At 36.9% G+C, this 17,679-nt stretch overlaps 1 protein-coding gene across 5 annotated transcripts in view; it reads right to left on the bottom strand.

Annotated features, from left to right (window-relative positions):
* Positions 1–17,679, bottom strand: part of EPB41L2 (erythrocyte membrane protein band 4.1 like 2) — a 103,936-nt gene that overhangs the window by 11,281 nt on the left and 74,976 nt on the right. For 4 of the 5 annotated variants that reach the window (XM_041470152.1, XM_041470157.1, XM_041470156.1 and 1 more), the window contains exons 10-13: positions 16,670–16,822; positions 16,183–16,280; positions 11,630–11,802; positions 8,551–8,732 (exon numbers count right to left, since the gene is read on the bottom strand). In XM_041470152.1, coding sequence (XP_041326086.1) covers positions 8,551–8,732; positions 11,630–11,802; positions 16,183–16,280; positions 16,670–16,822 — 606 coding nt within the window. The remainder of the gene's footprint in view (positions 1–8,550; positions 8,733–11,629; positions 11,803–16,182; positions 16,281–16,669; positions 16,823–17,679) is intronic. The other variant, XM_041470155.1, reaches the window with a different exon arrangement.

The raw sequence follows: 17,679 nt of genomic DNA on the forward strand, positions 1-17,679 counted from the left end.
AAAGAACAGGCAAGGATTAACAGGCATCCATCAACAAATAATTCAGGATGGAAACACAGTTCCCCAAATGTCGTATTTATATGTTAGTGAAATAGTACTGCCAGCTTCACATTAACCTAAGAGACCAAAAGTGATGTAAAAAACCAACATCACAATTGCTGCTACTCATCACTATCACACTGCTACCAGTCCCACTGGTTAGAGTGCTTTTCATTGCATAGATGTTACCAGGACAAAATCTCCCTCTTTTCCTTAATGAAAAGAGAGGTACAGGAGTGCAGACGTTTTCAGAACAGGTTGCTTTTTGAAATGAAGCTGCTTACACAGCATTACTGATTTGAATAATCATTACATAGTGAACATACAAAGCAAAAGTTCTTGTGTGAAGTGTCAAATAACTGCAAGCAATTATTTCTGTATAGAATGAAAATACATATTTGCCATCATCCTAGACACATCAAATAGAGTAATTTTCCAGTACTGAACAGTAATGAAACACTGGGTTTCTTTGCAGTGGCCATTCAGAACTTCATGGTTAGTTTGATGTTTAAGTAAAACATTGCTGGCATTCACATATATGTATATCTATACACATATACATACAGAAATCCTGGTTTACAACTCAACATTCTCCTTTCAGTATTGAGTTTAAAAAGTTATTTCCTTCAAGGGAAAAAAAAAAAAGAAAAAGAAAGAAGCGCTCAAGCCACCAAGCTAGCCCACAGCAGATGCAGCGAAAAAGCAGCAGGTTTCAGGGCAGCCACCTTATCGGGTTCCTCTGGTTTTGCTCCAGCAATCCACGGCATTGCACTCCATTGTTTCTCCTTCCCAGGCAGTGTTTTCACTTGGAAAATGTGGTCGCCTTTTTTCTATTTGGTTTTCATTTTATAAAGCCAGTGTAAATCAACAGGAAATGAGACAGACATACACTATACATAAACATAAAACCAAATCATCTGGAAGTGACAGAATATACTAGATGAGCAAAAAAAAAAACCATACTGAACCACCAGATATAAAGTAACTTGCAGGTGTCTCAATTTCAAGAGAAAGAAATCAACACAGAAAATACACACAACCACATAATAAAAATTAACTTACACTTTTACATAAATGTCTGTTTCAACCAAAAATACATTTATAGTTACTAAATTAATCACTGTGTCATGAATGTTTTAAAATATGATGAACATTTGTACTTGGGCATATACAACTGTAGGTAGAAATATTAAGGTACTACTCAGAAATTTGAGGAATTTCTTGCCAGTAACCACAAATTAACAAAATAAAGAAGTGATGCACAGTTAGTTGCTGTGTTCTGTGTATGCACATATTCACAATTCAGATCACTTACAGATCTTACTGAAATAATCAGTCCTATTATCAAAAATAATTTTGTAGCATCAAGCCTGCTTAATTGAAAGTTCACCTTTCTGTGGACTAAAAGAAGCAGCCAAGCCAAGAAAAGTGCCTTGTGTCTGAAATGGTGACTTTCTTTGTAGTGCCTCAAAATAAAAATGTTTAAGACTATAAGGGACCATTCTGGTTTTTTTTTTGGTTTTTTTTTTGTAGTGAAGGTCTTAGTCATGCACTGTTTCTTCCATATTTTAAAGCAAAGGAAAATAATGTTGTACATGGTTTTAGCAAAGAGCTACTTTCATCAAAAACATGACACTACTAGTCCTTTGAAACAACAATTTCCAGGAGCTGTTTGTTTTCCCCTCAAAGTTGTAAAACCAGGTGCAAATATTTCAGGATACTGTGCAGCTAACTTAACTGAAGGTAGCTGTAAGAAAGAATAGTTTAACCCAAGGAGCATAAAAATGCATCTTTTTTGCTATTACAAGCTTCATGAAAATATTTACATCTGTGAACACAATACATCTGTGAACTCCTGCTTAGCTTCAGAGAGACAACATCATTGTGTCTCTCATGTGGGCTTAAACTTACTGGAAGAATCAGATTTAAAGACTTAAAACCTATTACCTGCCAATTCTACTTTTAAGAACCTGACAGCAGACAGGCAAGTAGGAATAGTTTTTGTGCATGCCAGTACCAAGAAAATGTTCGAAATTGCACCTCCATAGATCAGTGCCAAAGGGGACACCACAGTGGGAACTGGATTTTCTCATGACCATTGAGGCCAAACTGCAGCACCTTGGATCAAATAACTACAAGGTATTCTTTCACTTTGTACCAGCTACAGGACAGAAGTAAGGTTCAGGAGCTATGCCAAAATGTAACTGCTCTAGTAGCCAGACAAAAATATATATGCTTAGCTTTCTTATGAATTGTCTTCTAAATACAATGGCTGGGATTTGGTGAGAGAAGCAGATTTCACCCTGCTTTCACAATTTGTCCTCCTTCCAGCATTCCAGGTCTCAAGGAAATCTCATGTTGCTTATGCTCACTCTAACATAAGAATATTTTTTCAGTAGTATTCTATAGTTATATTCAAGTTTAAGCCTGGGATCCATTTTTAGTAAAGAACTAAAAGACTGAAGATTGAAGTGAAATATTATCAATGCAGACACAATCATTAAGGAAGTTTTGTCAAAATAATGTAATCAGAAATAATTATGTAGGTATAGAATCTGGATTTTTTACAAGGATTTTAAACACTTTTTACCAGAATATTCTGAAATCTACCATTGAGATTAGGATTTTTATTGTCAGTGATTGCAATGCACAGATTCTTCACATTAAGTCATGAAAAACCCACACCCCAAACTCCATAGTTTCTAATTTCTTTTCACTTGCATGTTCAGCGCCAGTAAGGGTTTGGTGCTGCACATCTATTTCCTAACCTTGTGGATAAACCCTCATGCATTTTGAACATTTGAACCTCTCCCCTTCTGGCAACTCTGTAGGTTTGTATTGTCATAGGACCACTTTTCATCCTGGCCTAACAAATGAGATATTACATATGTCCCCCTAAAGTTTTCTGAGAAAGTAAAATCTTATGCCAAAGGCATTCTATTATACCACTGAAGCTTGTAACAATCCCATCATTATTTTAAGACCTGTCTTGGCTTGACACAAGGCACATTTCTTGGATTTGATCAAAGCACAGTTATGCAATGCACACTTTCAGTGCTTCAGTAAGTTATACACAAGCAAAGTTTCAATAGTGATCAAAAAGCTGCAAAAAGCCATAAAACATTAGTTGGGTTACTGCGATCCATACATCTCCTTATTACTGAACAAAACCAATCATTTTTTAAAAAACTGTTTTTGTGACAAAGGGAATTATTTATAGCCCCATCTGGATGAATGAAATAAAGACAGCAGTGAGATATTTTACAGTATCTTCAGTTACTAGCTTAGGTTATTAACCACAACTTAAATGATACTAATAATAACTACAGTGACCGATAAAATAATTGAGATCAGCAATCTATACAAAAATTCTTGTAATAAAAATCTCTACTTCAGTGACAATGCACTACACATGAACATACTGTTCAAAGCTCTTTGATGTTGCTCATCTGCAATGAAAACCAACATTCAAGAAGCAAAATTTACTTCCATTTGAAAAGGAAAAAACCCCAGAAAATATTTCCAAAGATATCCAAACATTCCTTTTGAATATCTGATCCTTGCATCATTTTTTAATGTTCCTAAAACCAGTCTCAGAACCAGAACTAGTTTTCTATACTTCTACTGCTTGTCCCTTACGAACTCTATTTCTTCAGCTAATGTATTTGAGGAAGGTTGATTAAACTGGCAAAAGCTGGAAACTACTCAACAAAAGATGCAAACATTGAGGTGCAATGTATAAAAAAAAAAAATCTATTTAGAATTATGAATTGCACCCATGTGTCTGCTGTATCTAAATAGGGCTATTATTCCCAGTTGCCACCTTGGAAACATTTAGCAAAAATACACTAATTTACATTCAGTGTTCAAGCTGAGGGTTGGTTGTGGGTATTTTGCATTTGTTTGGTTTTTGCTTAAACTCAGAAACTAGAATGGTAACATGCAGCATTTCCAAGCCGGTTTTCCCCATGCACTTCATGCAGAGTGACCGTAACAGCCTGCAGGTGACCTCCCATCCCATGCAGCCTGGCAGCCCGTAAGAATGGACAGTACTTTTTGTATTACATACAAACCTCCAACATTAAATTGCTATGTCTGACATAAATATTTTCCCCGTCTACTCTCAAGGAACTGATCTGTGAAATTGAGCCACATAAACAAAAAGGAAACAAAAACAAAACAAAACATAAAGAACATAAAATGGACCAGCAGCAAGTAAATAAAAAAGGACCCTTACAATCAGACAGTTAAATAAAGGAAATAAAATGGTGAGGTGAAAAGGCACTATTCAGACAAAACCCACAATAAATTTAGGGTGCTAACAAGGCAGGCAGCCACAGCCGGGTTCAATTGTAAAAGAACAACCAAGCACCTTCTGCTGTGCTTCCTCCTCTTCGCATTCCACCTGTGTGAGCGCATGACAAATTATCAAGAAAGGGAAGTGTTAACATTGGCTTACAGACTAACACAGAGGCTTCATCTCTTTGTAAATGCTGCAAAGCGTGCTGGATTTTACAGACCTTTACTTTTTCGGCCCCAGATGCTGAAATTAAGCGACTTGGGTCTTCTTGCACCTACATTGTTGTAGAATGGCTGAAGTAATTTTTGGCATAAGTGGCATGAAAAATGGAAGTTTCACACTGTGTCCCTTTCTTGCTGTACTTTTTATTGTTTCCCAGGTGAAAATTTAAGAATGAGTAACAAACAAAAATGATATGCATAAATTTTATGGTAGGTGACTCAAATTCTCCAACAAATTGATGGGAAAATGGAATCTAACCCAGGAGTTCTTTTGGGGAAAAAGTTTAGGGTTCAAGTCAAACACTTAAACACTGTATTTACAAACTGTCTTAAATTTTAGGAACATTGTTGTCTTGGGATGAATTATTTGCACACACACACATATACCCCTTGTTAAGTGAATATATTTATTCTTAAACTGCAATTCATTGTGTTGGTAATTTTCTGCAGATAATCTTCATGTCTCATCTCCAAATATTCTGAATGCCTTAAGGAACATTCTTTAAAAAGTGAACCACTTCCCAGTTATCTTTCTACAAGTACAAATATCAACTGGTAATCTTAGGAAAAGATGCATTTACAAGTCAACACTGCAAATCCATAAATTTGAAGATGGATTTACTGCTCATACTGTTGCATTTTGGATTCTGTGTGAATGATGGGGTACATATAACATTTTCATTATTTTCTGACTTATCTGGGGTTGCATTTTCTGTAACTACAGTAAAAATTATTGATTGGATTAGACTACGTAAAAATGGAGAAAATCTTAAAACCATACGTTTTTCATTATTTTATACTTAGACTGGTATTATAATTGCATCATGTCATATTTAGCAAGTCTTTAATATGTACATTGGTTTAGAAGACTTTGCTAAATGAAACATTAAACAGATCCTCCTCCGTTTTGATTCCACAATAATCGGTTTAATATTTTCTTTGAGGATCAAAATAGAAGACCTTTTTCTAGTGGTATTGCTGTAACATGTGCAGCAGACATAAGGAAAGGAGGCAGTTTGTCAGCCACTCCAGATGATCAGAGCAACATGCTGGTGTGACTGAGGCTTCTGTACATTTTAGCAGTGTATTCCAAAGAATGCTCAGATTTCAGTGATACAGTCTGACATAACCTGCAATCCCAGCTAATGAATGAAATCGTCTCAACTGCCGCTAGAGATTAATCAAAGCATGTAAAAAAGAAAAAGTGCCTTGGACAGAACTCAGCTTTGCACACATCCTTGTAGAGCTGAAACATCTGAAATCAAAACACTGATTTTAAAGTATCTGTGATTTTCTGAATTCAGCTTTTAGGAACTTCATTTTTCAGATCTAAACAGAACTTCAGAGATGTGCATTCCAGTCAATGCATGCAGGAGACAGGCATTTTAAAACCAATAGACAGTGCAAATAGAACTTGCAAATAGTATCAAAGAACATCTCTACTGTAACACAGAGCACTTTCAGTATTCAGTTTTATGTGCTCTTTAACATTTTGAACTACAATGCAAGTCCACCTGCAGCTCAGTATCCATGGAATTCCATGAGATTATGCATGCTGTAGGAAATTAGGCAGAAAAACCATAAGCTATCTATTGACTAAAAACCCCACAATGGCAATTTTTCACAAATGAGAAATGCTAAAAAGATACAGATATACACACGTGCATTTGTGTATTATATATGTATTTACAGGCATGTACATAGACACACCTCTAAACTAGGAAATGTGCAAAACTGAGCAAGCCTCTTGAGAACAAGCATAAATGCAATGTGCAAGTGTCAACATTTAAGCAGCAAAATTACACACCTCCTCTTCCTCTGCTTTGTCATTCAGGTCATTGCCATTAGAGCTAAAGGAAGTCACCTTAGGCTCCAGGTAGCAGAGGGACAGAGCGAGAGGAAGGGAAAATGTGAGTGAAAAAGGAATAGACTGGAAAGCAGACAGAAGCAGGACAAAGACAAGGAGAAAAGAGGGGATGAAAGAAGGAGAGGTAATAGGAATATAGTGCTGAAGGCCAGGTGGGAGGAAAGAAATGCAAACATCAGGAAGGCTAGGTAAAGTAATATAGCCATCCTCATCAAGCAGCGAACGGAAACTAAAAGAAAGGCATCTGAAGAAGCTGAATGAGACGCACAACTCAGTGCTTTTGTAGTCATTTGCATGGATTCTTCCCTCAACAGGGGGGGAGCCTCGACTAGCTAGGGGTCTCATAGAGGTATCAAACGTATTAATTGGTGAAGCTGTTCTGGTTTTATCATGATCTGATGTTTGTTCCATGGAATTGCACTCTGAAATGTCTGGAATGGTAAGGAGGGGCTCTTCAAAGGGATCTTCCTCTGAAATATCTGAAAGCATGTCGATCTCGGGGACAAGTGACAAGTTTGTGAGATGGGATGACACAGAATGGATGGGCAGTGATGACGGGTGTATGTGAGTGAGCTGAAGTAAGAAATTCTGTGCACAGTGGAAAATGAAAGCACAACAAAAATGCAAGTTTGAAGGCACATGAAGAGGGGAAAAAAGAGAAATTATTAGTTAGTGAAAACTTTTACTTAGAAGAAGGGATAGCTTTACTAACGCAATAGAAATAAAAAATAAAAATCCTGCTGTGTTTTACAAGCAGCCAACTTGTTTACTTCTGTGGATTATGAAAGGAACCCATTACAAATGTTCTGTTCTCAGGCTGTAAAGAACTGTGCACTTTTGAACTGTAATAGTCGCCTAAAACAGATGGAAGCAGACAGACATTGAGAGCTTCGGCAAAAAGGTCAGAGGACAGTGCAGTATACGAAAGACAAGCTGGCACTTCTTGGGTTTATAACTGTTTTCTCTAAGACTTAAAGAGAACTAGAAAGGAAAAGAAGCATTTGCACTAGGGGAAAGAGGAAAAGCTGTTCACAGAATGAGCATGTGTAACAAAACTGTACTGAACAGCTTCCTGGAACAACCTCCCAAAATACTGCCTTCCCCTCCACCACTGTTTTGGTTACAATATTTAAAGTTACACGACTTTGAAAACAAGGGAGAATCACTATTTTATCAAGCCCAAAGGCAAAACATCGTAATTTATTTTACCCTTTTTCTCCCATAAAGAAACAGTGTGTGCATTTTTTCTCATCTATTTCAAAATTATTTCAACTTGCCAGCAAACAAAAAAAAAAATGCAGCTGTGGTATTTGTTCTCTTCCTACACTTGAATGCAGTGGGAACATATGAACTGCACAGAGAAACTCAGCAGCCTCACCAAGAATAAAATGGGTAGCTAACTTGTTTGGGGACAAAATTACTCTTTAAATATTAAACTAAGTTCTAGAGAATTGCTGAAATAGAAATGATCTCCAAGAGAGAAAGAGCAGCAGATTTTACATGGCACTTTGGGAGGGAACTTTGACATCAAATCATACAGAATATTAATCATTTTTTTTTACCTATTCTCCCAGTAGCTCAAACAAACAAGACAAGCAAACATTTGCAACAGGAACAGATCACAGTACTTAACTTTTCACAGAAATCTATACCTTAGTCAACATACAAGTTTTTAAAGGATGAAATAATTCAGCAATGGCTACTAAAACAAAATTGTTACCTATGGTAATTAAACTCAATCATAATATACCCAACTTTGCAGAGTGTACACAACCATGGTATATTAACATTTTTATTCAAGTCTAAACAAAATAAGGAAGTGAATAAAACATTATTTACCCTTTGAAACATTCTTTCAAGAACTCATGCAAGCTTATTGAACATTTAAATTAGATTTACAGCAATAAAAGAAACTCTAGGTCAGTGCCATTTAGAAGTTTGTATTGTCTTTTGCTTACATATGCTTACATTAAGTTAAACACACAGAAAGCACTTGACAATTTTCCTTTAATATTTTAATATAGTGTTTTATATGACACTCAGAACTGATAGACACTAAATAACCTCACATGGATGCACACATTCACATGAATAAATAATTTTCGTGTGAAAGTCAGACATACCTTTCCATCCTGAGTCAATTCTAATTGTGGAGTTTTGAGTGGACTTTCATCTTCTTCTCTGCCACCTTCTTTTAACTTGGCCTGACCAGCAGCTTCAAGATCAATGATTTTATCTCCAGCAGCCTGCCCTCCAGTAGCAGAGAAGTCTCTTACAAGACTTTGGTCTGAAATACCCATGGGAGCTATTATAGAACAAAATAATTTTGGCTAATTTGGATAAGCTGAAACTTTTTGGTTTTAAATCTTCTTAGGAAATACACTTTATGGTTATATCAGCAATGATCAGTACAGGCTAGTATTGATCCATTGTGAGTGATACAGTATTTTTCAGTTTCTTGGCTTTACAAAAAGTCTGTTGTTCTCATTGCACTGGTATGAACAGCAAACCACTTCATCATAAAACTTGCACTTATTATGTATGGAAAAGACCCTCATAGTATCAGACAAGTATTTATCAACTTCTTGATTAGTCTTGGAAGAGAAATTGAAGGTCTTGCTCTTTTGGGTGTATAAATCACCATTAAAAAAAGAGAGAGAAATATGAAAGAGTATTTTGTGGAAATTCACTGTTTGAGAGGACTACTTCAATGCAATCTAGAAATAGCTATGCATATAACTGTCACAGTATTCTTCACTGGAACCTTAGCAAAACTGCCCAATCAGCTCAGTGAAAATAAGAACTTTCCTCCCTATATGCTTGCAAAAAACGGAAGGGGGAAATACTAAGGAAGTATACTTGAATATAGTCAAAGCACAAGAGAGTGAAAGGACTTAAATTATCTTCCTCTTATTTGACTCAGCCTAACAGGACTAACGAGTAGGATGGCTCTTTTTTAAATCATGATGACTGGCTTAATCAAAATAATAGTAATGAAATAGAAGAGAATTCATTAAATGAAGGAGTTTTAATAAATAATACTTTGATACAAATTTAATTCATTTAGTAATATTCTGTAATACCTCCACATGCCTTGGCTTTACAAAGCTGAGGCGCAGAAAGTTGAGAGGAAGGTGTTTCTTAGAGTACCTTTGAGGGATATCCTCTTTTAAAAAGCGTAAGCTTCACACCAGAGACTCCCTTAAGATGCTAAGAAGCCAAGCCCACCTAATGGGAAATGTGGCATTTGGGATGTAGGGCTTTTGGGGAGCCTCTGTAAGTTCTGTAACTTAATCTTCTGATCCCTTCATGGGTGGCAAATAGAGCATTTCTTGGGTATACATCGTTCAGGTTCCCCAAGTCAGTTTCAGTGTAACTTAGGTTGGAAGGAACATCCGGAGGTCAGCTAGCCCAAACCCCTGCTCAGAGCAAGTCAAAGTAGACCAGGTTGCTCAAGGGCTTCTCCAGTTGAGTTTTAAGTACCTCCATGGTCTTTTAAAATAAGCAAAAATTTGTTACTTGTAACTGAAATCTGCTGTGTCTCAACTTGCAGACACACCCCACTGCCTTATCACCAGGCGCCTCTGAGAAACACATGGCTCTGTGTTTTCTATAGGTTCCCTGTCAGTAGCTGTGGACAGCAATACCTCATTGCAGCCTTCTCCTTTTAAAGCTGAAGGACCACAGCCCCTCAGCTTCTTCTGATATATCACAGGCCCCCAGGCCTCTGGCCAGCTTGCTGCTCCTTACTGGGCTCTTTGCAGTATGTCACTGCCCATCTAGTACTGTGGAGCCCAAAGACGAACACAGTATTTCAGGCACAGTCTCAGAAAGTACTGAATAGAGAGAAACAAGAATTTCTTCTGATGTGCCGGCTACGCTTTTGCTAATATAGCCCAGGATACCGTCGGCATTCTCCTGTTGACTCGTGCTCAACGTGTTCCACAGGAGTCTCCAGATCCTTTTGTGCAAAGCTGCTTTCAGAACAATGTTTTATCATGCTCAAAATTTTGACCCTGATGCTTCTGTAAGAGTGAAAGTTAGGGCCTGAATACACATGCCTGCGTGCCTGTATTCTGTAGATAATACACAAGGGATGCCAGAGAGGCTTCATTATAAAACAGTTGAGACTTGTGAAGAATTCAAATTGTTTGTAGCCAAAAGAAGAAGGGGAACAAAACCAGGCTCAGTAACACTGATGTGGTGATGGGTTTTTTGGTTGCCACAAGAAGTCATCACATGCTATACTGGTGAAAGGACTTTTGTCTCATATATTTACTTTAGTTCTCAGAATGTAAGACTTGGTAGGTTTCCCAAGCAAGTGTCACAGTTCGTTCATTTGTCGTAGTACAGAGAATGAATATTTGCAGAAGTAAAACTCTTCTAAGTAAGTAAAAGATTCTTTTTTTTTAAAAAAAAAGATAAAGTTGACAGCTCAATTGTAGCTAAACTCACATCTGTCTCGGTTCACTTTTATTCCGATGAGGTTGTGCATGCCTGAATCTAAGTCAAGCTTCATGTTATTTTGCTGAGTGTTTTTCTATTATATATTATTGCAGAAGTGATTTTGAGTAAGACATGTGCTATTACATCTGTCACACACAGTGCTGCTATACCTGCCCTTGGAAAGGGTGCCTGTTTCCAATAAAGGAAACTAGAAGATATTTCTGCTCAAAAAGACCAAATACCAGTAATGACAAAAAAAACCTTTAGCTATTCAAAGCGAACATAAAAACGTATAACTAAACACTGAAGTACTGAATAAATATACTAGGATAGCAATATACTGAGCAAAATCATGGAAAACTCTAAGAAACAATTAGTTCAGCCTTTTCTGTTTAGAGAAGCTCAGGCCAGCCCAGATCTCAAAAGATGCCACACACCCAACAATTTTATTAAGATACTGTAGTGTGTGCCTATGCCTTCAAAGAGGTATGAGTAGTGTGTATAGATGCTACGTACCCATTATAGTGACCTCCACATATCCACAGCAGTGCTATGCCATTTAGGAAGTGACTGAACTTAATGTTTAGGTCACCTAACACTGACAAGTACCTAAACTGGCTTTAGAAATTGAAATTCATAAATCTATCAAATGACCTTCTGGCCATCCTTAACGTTAACATTTCTGAATGTTGGTCAGGTCAGAATGGCAACACATAATGTAATCACAACACTGAAAAAATAAGTGAAATTTCATACCTCCATCAAGGCTTCTGGAAACACGTTTGCTGGAGGTGCGTTCGAAGTACGGAGCTGGTCTGTCTATGAGGTTGCTGGCCTGTCGTGTCTGCGCCTGCGTACGGCCGCTGTAGCGGAACTTGGAACCCAAGGTCAGAAACTTTGCTTTTGGAGGCTGTTCTGGTGATAGAAGTCTGAAAGGGAAATATGAGAAAAGTCAGTTTAAAAGGCTTTATTTTAAGTATTTAATGAGGCGATTTGAACCTACTTATTGTACTTCAGCTTGTGCTCTCCAAGAAAGGATTCTACTGTAAGCTCTTCAAAGACCTTTCAAACAATGCATGTTATTTATTGTTTGCAGTTGGAGTGATACTGATACCCATCACATTTTTTCCACGGTATGACGAAGCATCTGGGACTCCTGTATTTTGGTGCTATCTTGGTTAAATTTTCATTTTTTGTAGAAAGCTGAAGCTATTATAGGTCATGTAACCTCTCAGATCTCTCCTTAGAATGCTACTTATAGTAAAAGCTATACATTCCACTTCCACTGCCTTTCCTATATTCTGAGGTACCAATACAGCAGCTGCTCTTCTTCCACGTTAGGGAATGGTATCTCAAAGCTGTATAAAAGGGAGTATCAAGTGAAAAGAGATTGAGAAGACTGGAGAGTTGTTACCCAACAGCAACAAGTTTGACAGTTTACATTCAGACTCTAGTTTCTTTACAATGCCATTGGTAAAATTATATAGGTTGATGTTTGCTGGATATAAGGAGTGGGGCGAAGAAGCATATTGTGAAAAGGGTGAGAAAGAGGGTTACACGTACTGTTAATGCTGGCTATGTATGTTTGTACCATAAATGTTGGAGTCCTTGTCAGAAAGTTCAGAATGGGCTACCTAGGGAGCTGGTGGAGTCACTGTCCCTGGAGGTGTTTAAAGAAAGACTGGATGTGGCACTTAGTGCCATGGTTTAGTTGATAAGGTGATGTTAGGTCACAGGTTTGTCTTGATGATCTCCAAGGTCTTTTCCAAGACCTGGTTGATTCTGTGATTCTGTACCACCATCACATGAGTTTGAAGACAGGTCCTTTCTACATCCCTGAATTTCCTTCAGTATGAGGACTTATCTAACCCTATTGCTTGTGCTTTGTTTCTGAAATCTGACCATCAACTGCAACACTGAGGGTCCACTGCCATTCTTGCTGATAAGGCAAACAGTCATCACTGCAAGAACTCTTCCCAGTCCCCACTTCTCTGGAAAGGTCTTTGAGGTTGTTTCCTGGATCAATGTAATGCTGCAAATACATGCTCACACATCATGGCCTACTTTCTCTCTGTATAAAACTATCAGATTATTGCAGACAAAGCTTCTTGATTTGAGAATTTGCAAAGAATGAGCAGCTCACTGAACATCAACTTCTTTCAAGCAGAACCAGCAATTCACATGCTGTTTGTACTGAGAATGGCACAGATGGGCACGCAAGAGTTCAAACTTGCTGACTTTGTTCTCCTCTTCTGAGCACTTGCACAGAAATATCTGTGTCAGCGGAATCCAATCCAATATATGTTAAGGCAGTATCCAGTACTGGGTTCTGAAGACTACAACAATCATTCTAAATGTGTTTCAGCAAAACTGGAGAATTTTCAGATACCTAGCAAACAGAAGAGTGAGCTGACCCCGGCTGATTAACTGGGCCCCCCCCACTCTCCTTTCCCAGCTGGACAAAAGAGAGATAAATGTAACAAGCAGCTTATGGGTGAGATAAGGACAGGGAGACATCATTCACCAATTGCCCTCATGAGCAAAACAGACAAGACTTGGGAAAAAATTAATTTAATTTTTTATCAGTCAAATCAGAGTAGGAAATGAGAAGTAAACCTAAATCTTAGAAACACCTTCCCCCTTTTTCCCTAAGAGGGGATGTTTACTGGGGCACTAAATCTTAATTTGTTTCAACATTTATAAAGAAAAGAATTCAAGACAATCCTTCTCCCCATTATTTCCAAAAGGAAGTGCATTATGTACTAAGATGAAGAAGGCTAAAAGGGTTTTTTCAAGGTTCCTTCAATTCTTGATTTTCCATTATTGGCAAGGTTGCAGTATTAACTGCCATTTTTATCTTCCACCCTGCTGAGATAAACTTTTAATCTCTTAATGTGGAAAAAACAAGAGAACTAATTATTTCCTGATTAAGAGCATTTGAATGGATTTTTGTATTACATGTTTAATTACATAAATAACTGAAAACTGTGCATTTTAAGACATTCTGAGGAGACACTGAAAAAATCATGAAAATATCAACTAAAATATCATAAAGCAGAAATAAAAGCACATTTCTGCAGACACTGGTTAAGATCCAGAGCTGCCAACTAAGGTTACCTCAAAATTTTTATGCAGATATATGGTTTGACTGCATTTTTTATGTAGATTGCTGCTCTTTGAAAATGCTACTGGAATCCTCTAAGTTTGAGCTGATAACAAGTGAATACAATGCCCTTTGGTAGTCATTTTCAATACAGTTCATTACAATTTTTATAAATAACTTCATATACTAGTGAATTTCCTATACATTATAAGAAAACAGATCTTAATGTGATTATTTGAGATAAACTGAAACATTACGTAAGAAAACACAAGGAATCTTACCATGTTATATAGGGCATGCTAAGAGATTTGGAAGCTAAAAATAAATAAATAAAAAGCTAAAAATAAATCTAAACTGTATACAATTTACTGTGGCATCATACACGAGCTTTACACATGCTCTGGATGAGCTACAGTCTCTTGAACTGCAATTGCTTTCTGGTGTTTATCTTTGAAGGGAGATAGAGCTGGCTTTATTTTACTGTTTTTAAATCAGGATGAGAGGTTCTGAGGATTTTCTCCCTGATGACATCAGTGGAGTATATAGATTTACAGAATGGTTCAAGTATTTGTTACATAATTCTTGTTATAATGTCATTCCTGGTTAGGAAAAGCCACTTCTGATTGGAATAAAATCCAATTATTTTTATTATGTCAGTATTTCTGTAGTAAGGTTATTTCATAGCTATTAATGCTCCTGAAAGCTTTCAGACTTGCAAATGGTAGTTGTCAGTTTAGGATTTTTGACTTTCATAAGATTTGCTTTTTCCTTATTGAGGTCTATTTTATTATTATAAAACTAGGAAATACATCTTACCATCAAAGCAAATCACTGCATGAGTTGTTTGAAGAGTATTAATAAACTTTTCACTATGGACAGAACTGGATGCTATTTGTGGTAACAGACACCACCAGCCAAAGCAGACTTCAAATTTTCAATAAGAATAGAATCCTGGACTGTGTTAATAAATGAATTCTATCAACATGAAAAAAAAAAATCTCTGATCAGCATTTAAAAAATAAGTGCTTCTAAATTAAGCATTTGGAGACTGATTTATGCTGAGATTTGGCAATTTCAGCATAAGTTCTGCCTTTGCATTCAAGAACATGCTACAATCAGTGAAAATCTGAATACTGAAAACCATCCAGTTTCAGTAATCATCTGCTTAGGCCTCCTGGTCCCCAAGTTCTCTGAAGTTCTGTCTAGCAAATATATTCAGCAACAGGATTGCATCTACTTTAAAATACAAATTTTTTTTTTTTTAAAACAAACAGGCTACTGAAGGAGAAAACTTACCATTACACACCCTAGGTACTGTGTTTTGAAGAAAAAACTAAGATTCAATGCCTATCCAATTCATAGGACACTCAACCTAAATCTGTGACTCCTAGGCTACAGGGGGCATAGGTACACCTTCATGGAATGTGTGTCATAAAAATGAAATAATGTCAAAATCCTTTTCAGTGAAGGAAATAGACAGAGGAACAACTCTTGGCCACTTGTTAAGGTGCTCATTTACAAATAGATCATAGTTTCAATGACCAATTCAGAATTCTGTGTTCCTCATTGCTGGAGAAAAAAATGCAGAGGATGTTATAGATTATTACATAAACAAATAATCTGTTTAAAGTAATTATGTTCTTTTTGAAGAATGACTGTGAACTTAACCTAGTTCATAAATAAAGAAAAATTCAGCTAGAAGCATTTACACTCAGCAGAATGTTGAAATTAATTGAATGAAGATTACTGTAAAGCTCTAAGAGCTTCTGTGATGATGTATAAGGGCTTTTTAGATAGTCATTCTGAAAAGTCAGTCTGTCAGGAAATCTTACCACAAATCACAGAATGTATCAGGTTGGAAGGGACCACTGTGGGTCATCTGGTCCAACCTCCCTGCTCAAGCAGGGTCATTGCAGAGCACATGGCACAGGATTGAGGCCTGACAGTTCTTGCACACCTCCAGTGCTCCATGACCACTTGTTTAGTTCCATCCTCTTAGCATTCTGAAAGTTTTGATAAAGCAGTTAATTGTACTTGAGACTTTAGGAATTGGTAATTTGGGGTCAATTATTGTCAGGGTATCTTCTGTCTAAGAGGTGATACTGCAAGGGGCAAAGAAGGGGGAAAGCTTTACTTTCCTCTATCCTTTAAAAGAAACATAGGAGTACACCTTGCAAAGTGGGGGAAGGAGAGAATTATCATTTACCTGAAGAAAGTATGGTGCTCCACACAAACCTTCCATAACCTTTTAGCAGCACGATGGTTTGGCAGTTTGAACCCAATAGTGCTCTCAAACTGTTCCAGCTGGAAAGAATCCACAAATAAATGAATCCATTTGCTTAAGCTGGCTATTAATTAAGAGGTAGAGTTCAGACAATTCCATTACTGCATAAAGCTTTAATATTCCTCACATAAGATTTCATAAGATTTTTTAAAACTTTTTGAAAAATATCAGAATTTCCAGCCTTTTAAAAGAATTTTACTTAAATAAAATAGATCTTCTTGGTTTGCCTTTACTAATAAAGAAAGGTGTTTAATACAATCATTAGAATCTGAAGAGGAAAAACAATCATAAGTTCTGTTTGAATATATCATAAGCTTATAAGGACAGATGTGGAAAAAATGAGGATGTTTTCTTATTGCTGGACAGAAATGATCTCACAAAAGAAACAAGACTGAAAGGTCCTACTTACTTCTGCAGGCCTGACTTTGATGTAGAAATTACTTCGCTTGTAGGAAATCTTCAGAATTTTTGGCCAAGCGAAGCGGTTGATCCGGAGTCTGTCTTTGTAAATCAGCAGGCCATTAGCACAGACACCCAGCATGATATCCACACCTTCAGAATCCTACCAGGTGTGAGACAATTTCATAAAAATCACTTCAATAACATTCCAAACAAGTAATTATTGCTGACATACCTTGAGGGAATATTGTAAATGGGACACGTTTCATATTCAAGCCTGACTCTGACAATGAGATTCTTGAATCAGAAATAGCCAAGTATATTCATTTTATAGGAAAGACTTTGGACTCCAAGTAATGGTTTTGGCATTCATATGCCACAGTTCTGGGAAATTCTTCAATATTCTGGTAATAGGGACTAAGTTAACAACTTAAAAGCAGGAAAGGTATGGCCAGTGTGTGTGCTAGCAATAATTTCAACAAATATTAAAAGCAGAAAAATGAAAACCAGGCCTGTCCCACTTAAAGCAGTCAGTGGAAGTCTGAACAAGCTGGTGATCAAGGTGACCAGTACAGTCATGTACTATTCCAGCAAAGATAGAGGAGGTAATGGACAGGTTTCTGAGCATTCTCTTTCACTGGCAGCATTTGATGCAAGTTTTACAGGCTACAAAACGAATCACTTACTGATACACTACACAATACAGCAGAATCTCATGTCCTCCCCAACAACTGATCAACTACATCAAATGCCAACACAGTCATTATGGAGTTGCTTCACTGGCAAAATTAACAAAACAAAATTTAACCGTATTTCTCCAGTACTTAAAAGTCTTTGTTTTCTTTTTTTAAATGCAAGACTGATATGCTTGCAATACTTTAAATTTCCTAATGATTTTGAGATTCTGGATTTATGAGAGGGAGTGGGAGGAGGTTATTAGTTTGTCTTCTGAGGTCTTAACAAAAAAAAAAAAATTTTAAAAAATTCCCATTTGAAATTAAAATTTTATTTGATCTACCC

Source organism: Pyrgilauda ruficollis, unplaced genomic scaffold, assembly GCF_017590135.1.
Source record: "Pyrgilauda ruficollis isolate IOZ18807 unplaced genomic scaffold, ASM1759013v1 scaffold24, whole genome shotgun sequence".
Classification (NCBI taxonomy): domain Eukaryota; kingdom Metazoa; phylum Chordata; class Aves; order Passeriformes; family Passeridae; genus Pyrgilauda; species Pyrgilauda ruficollis.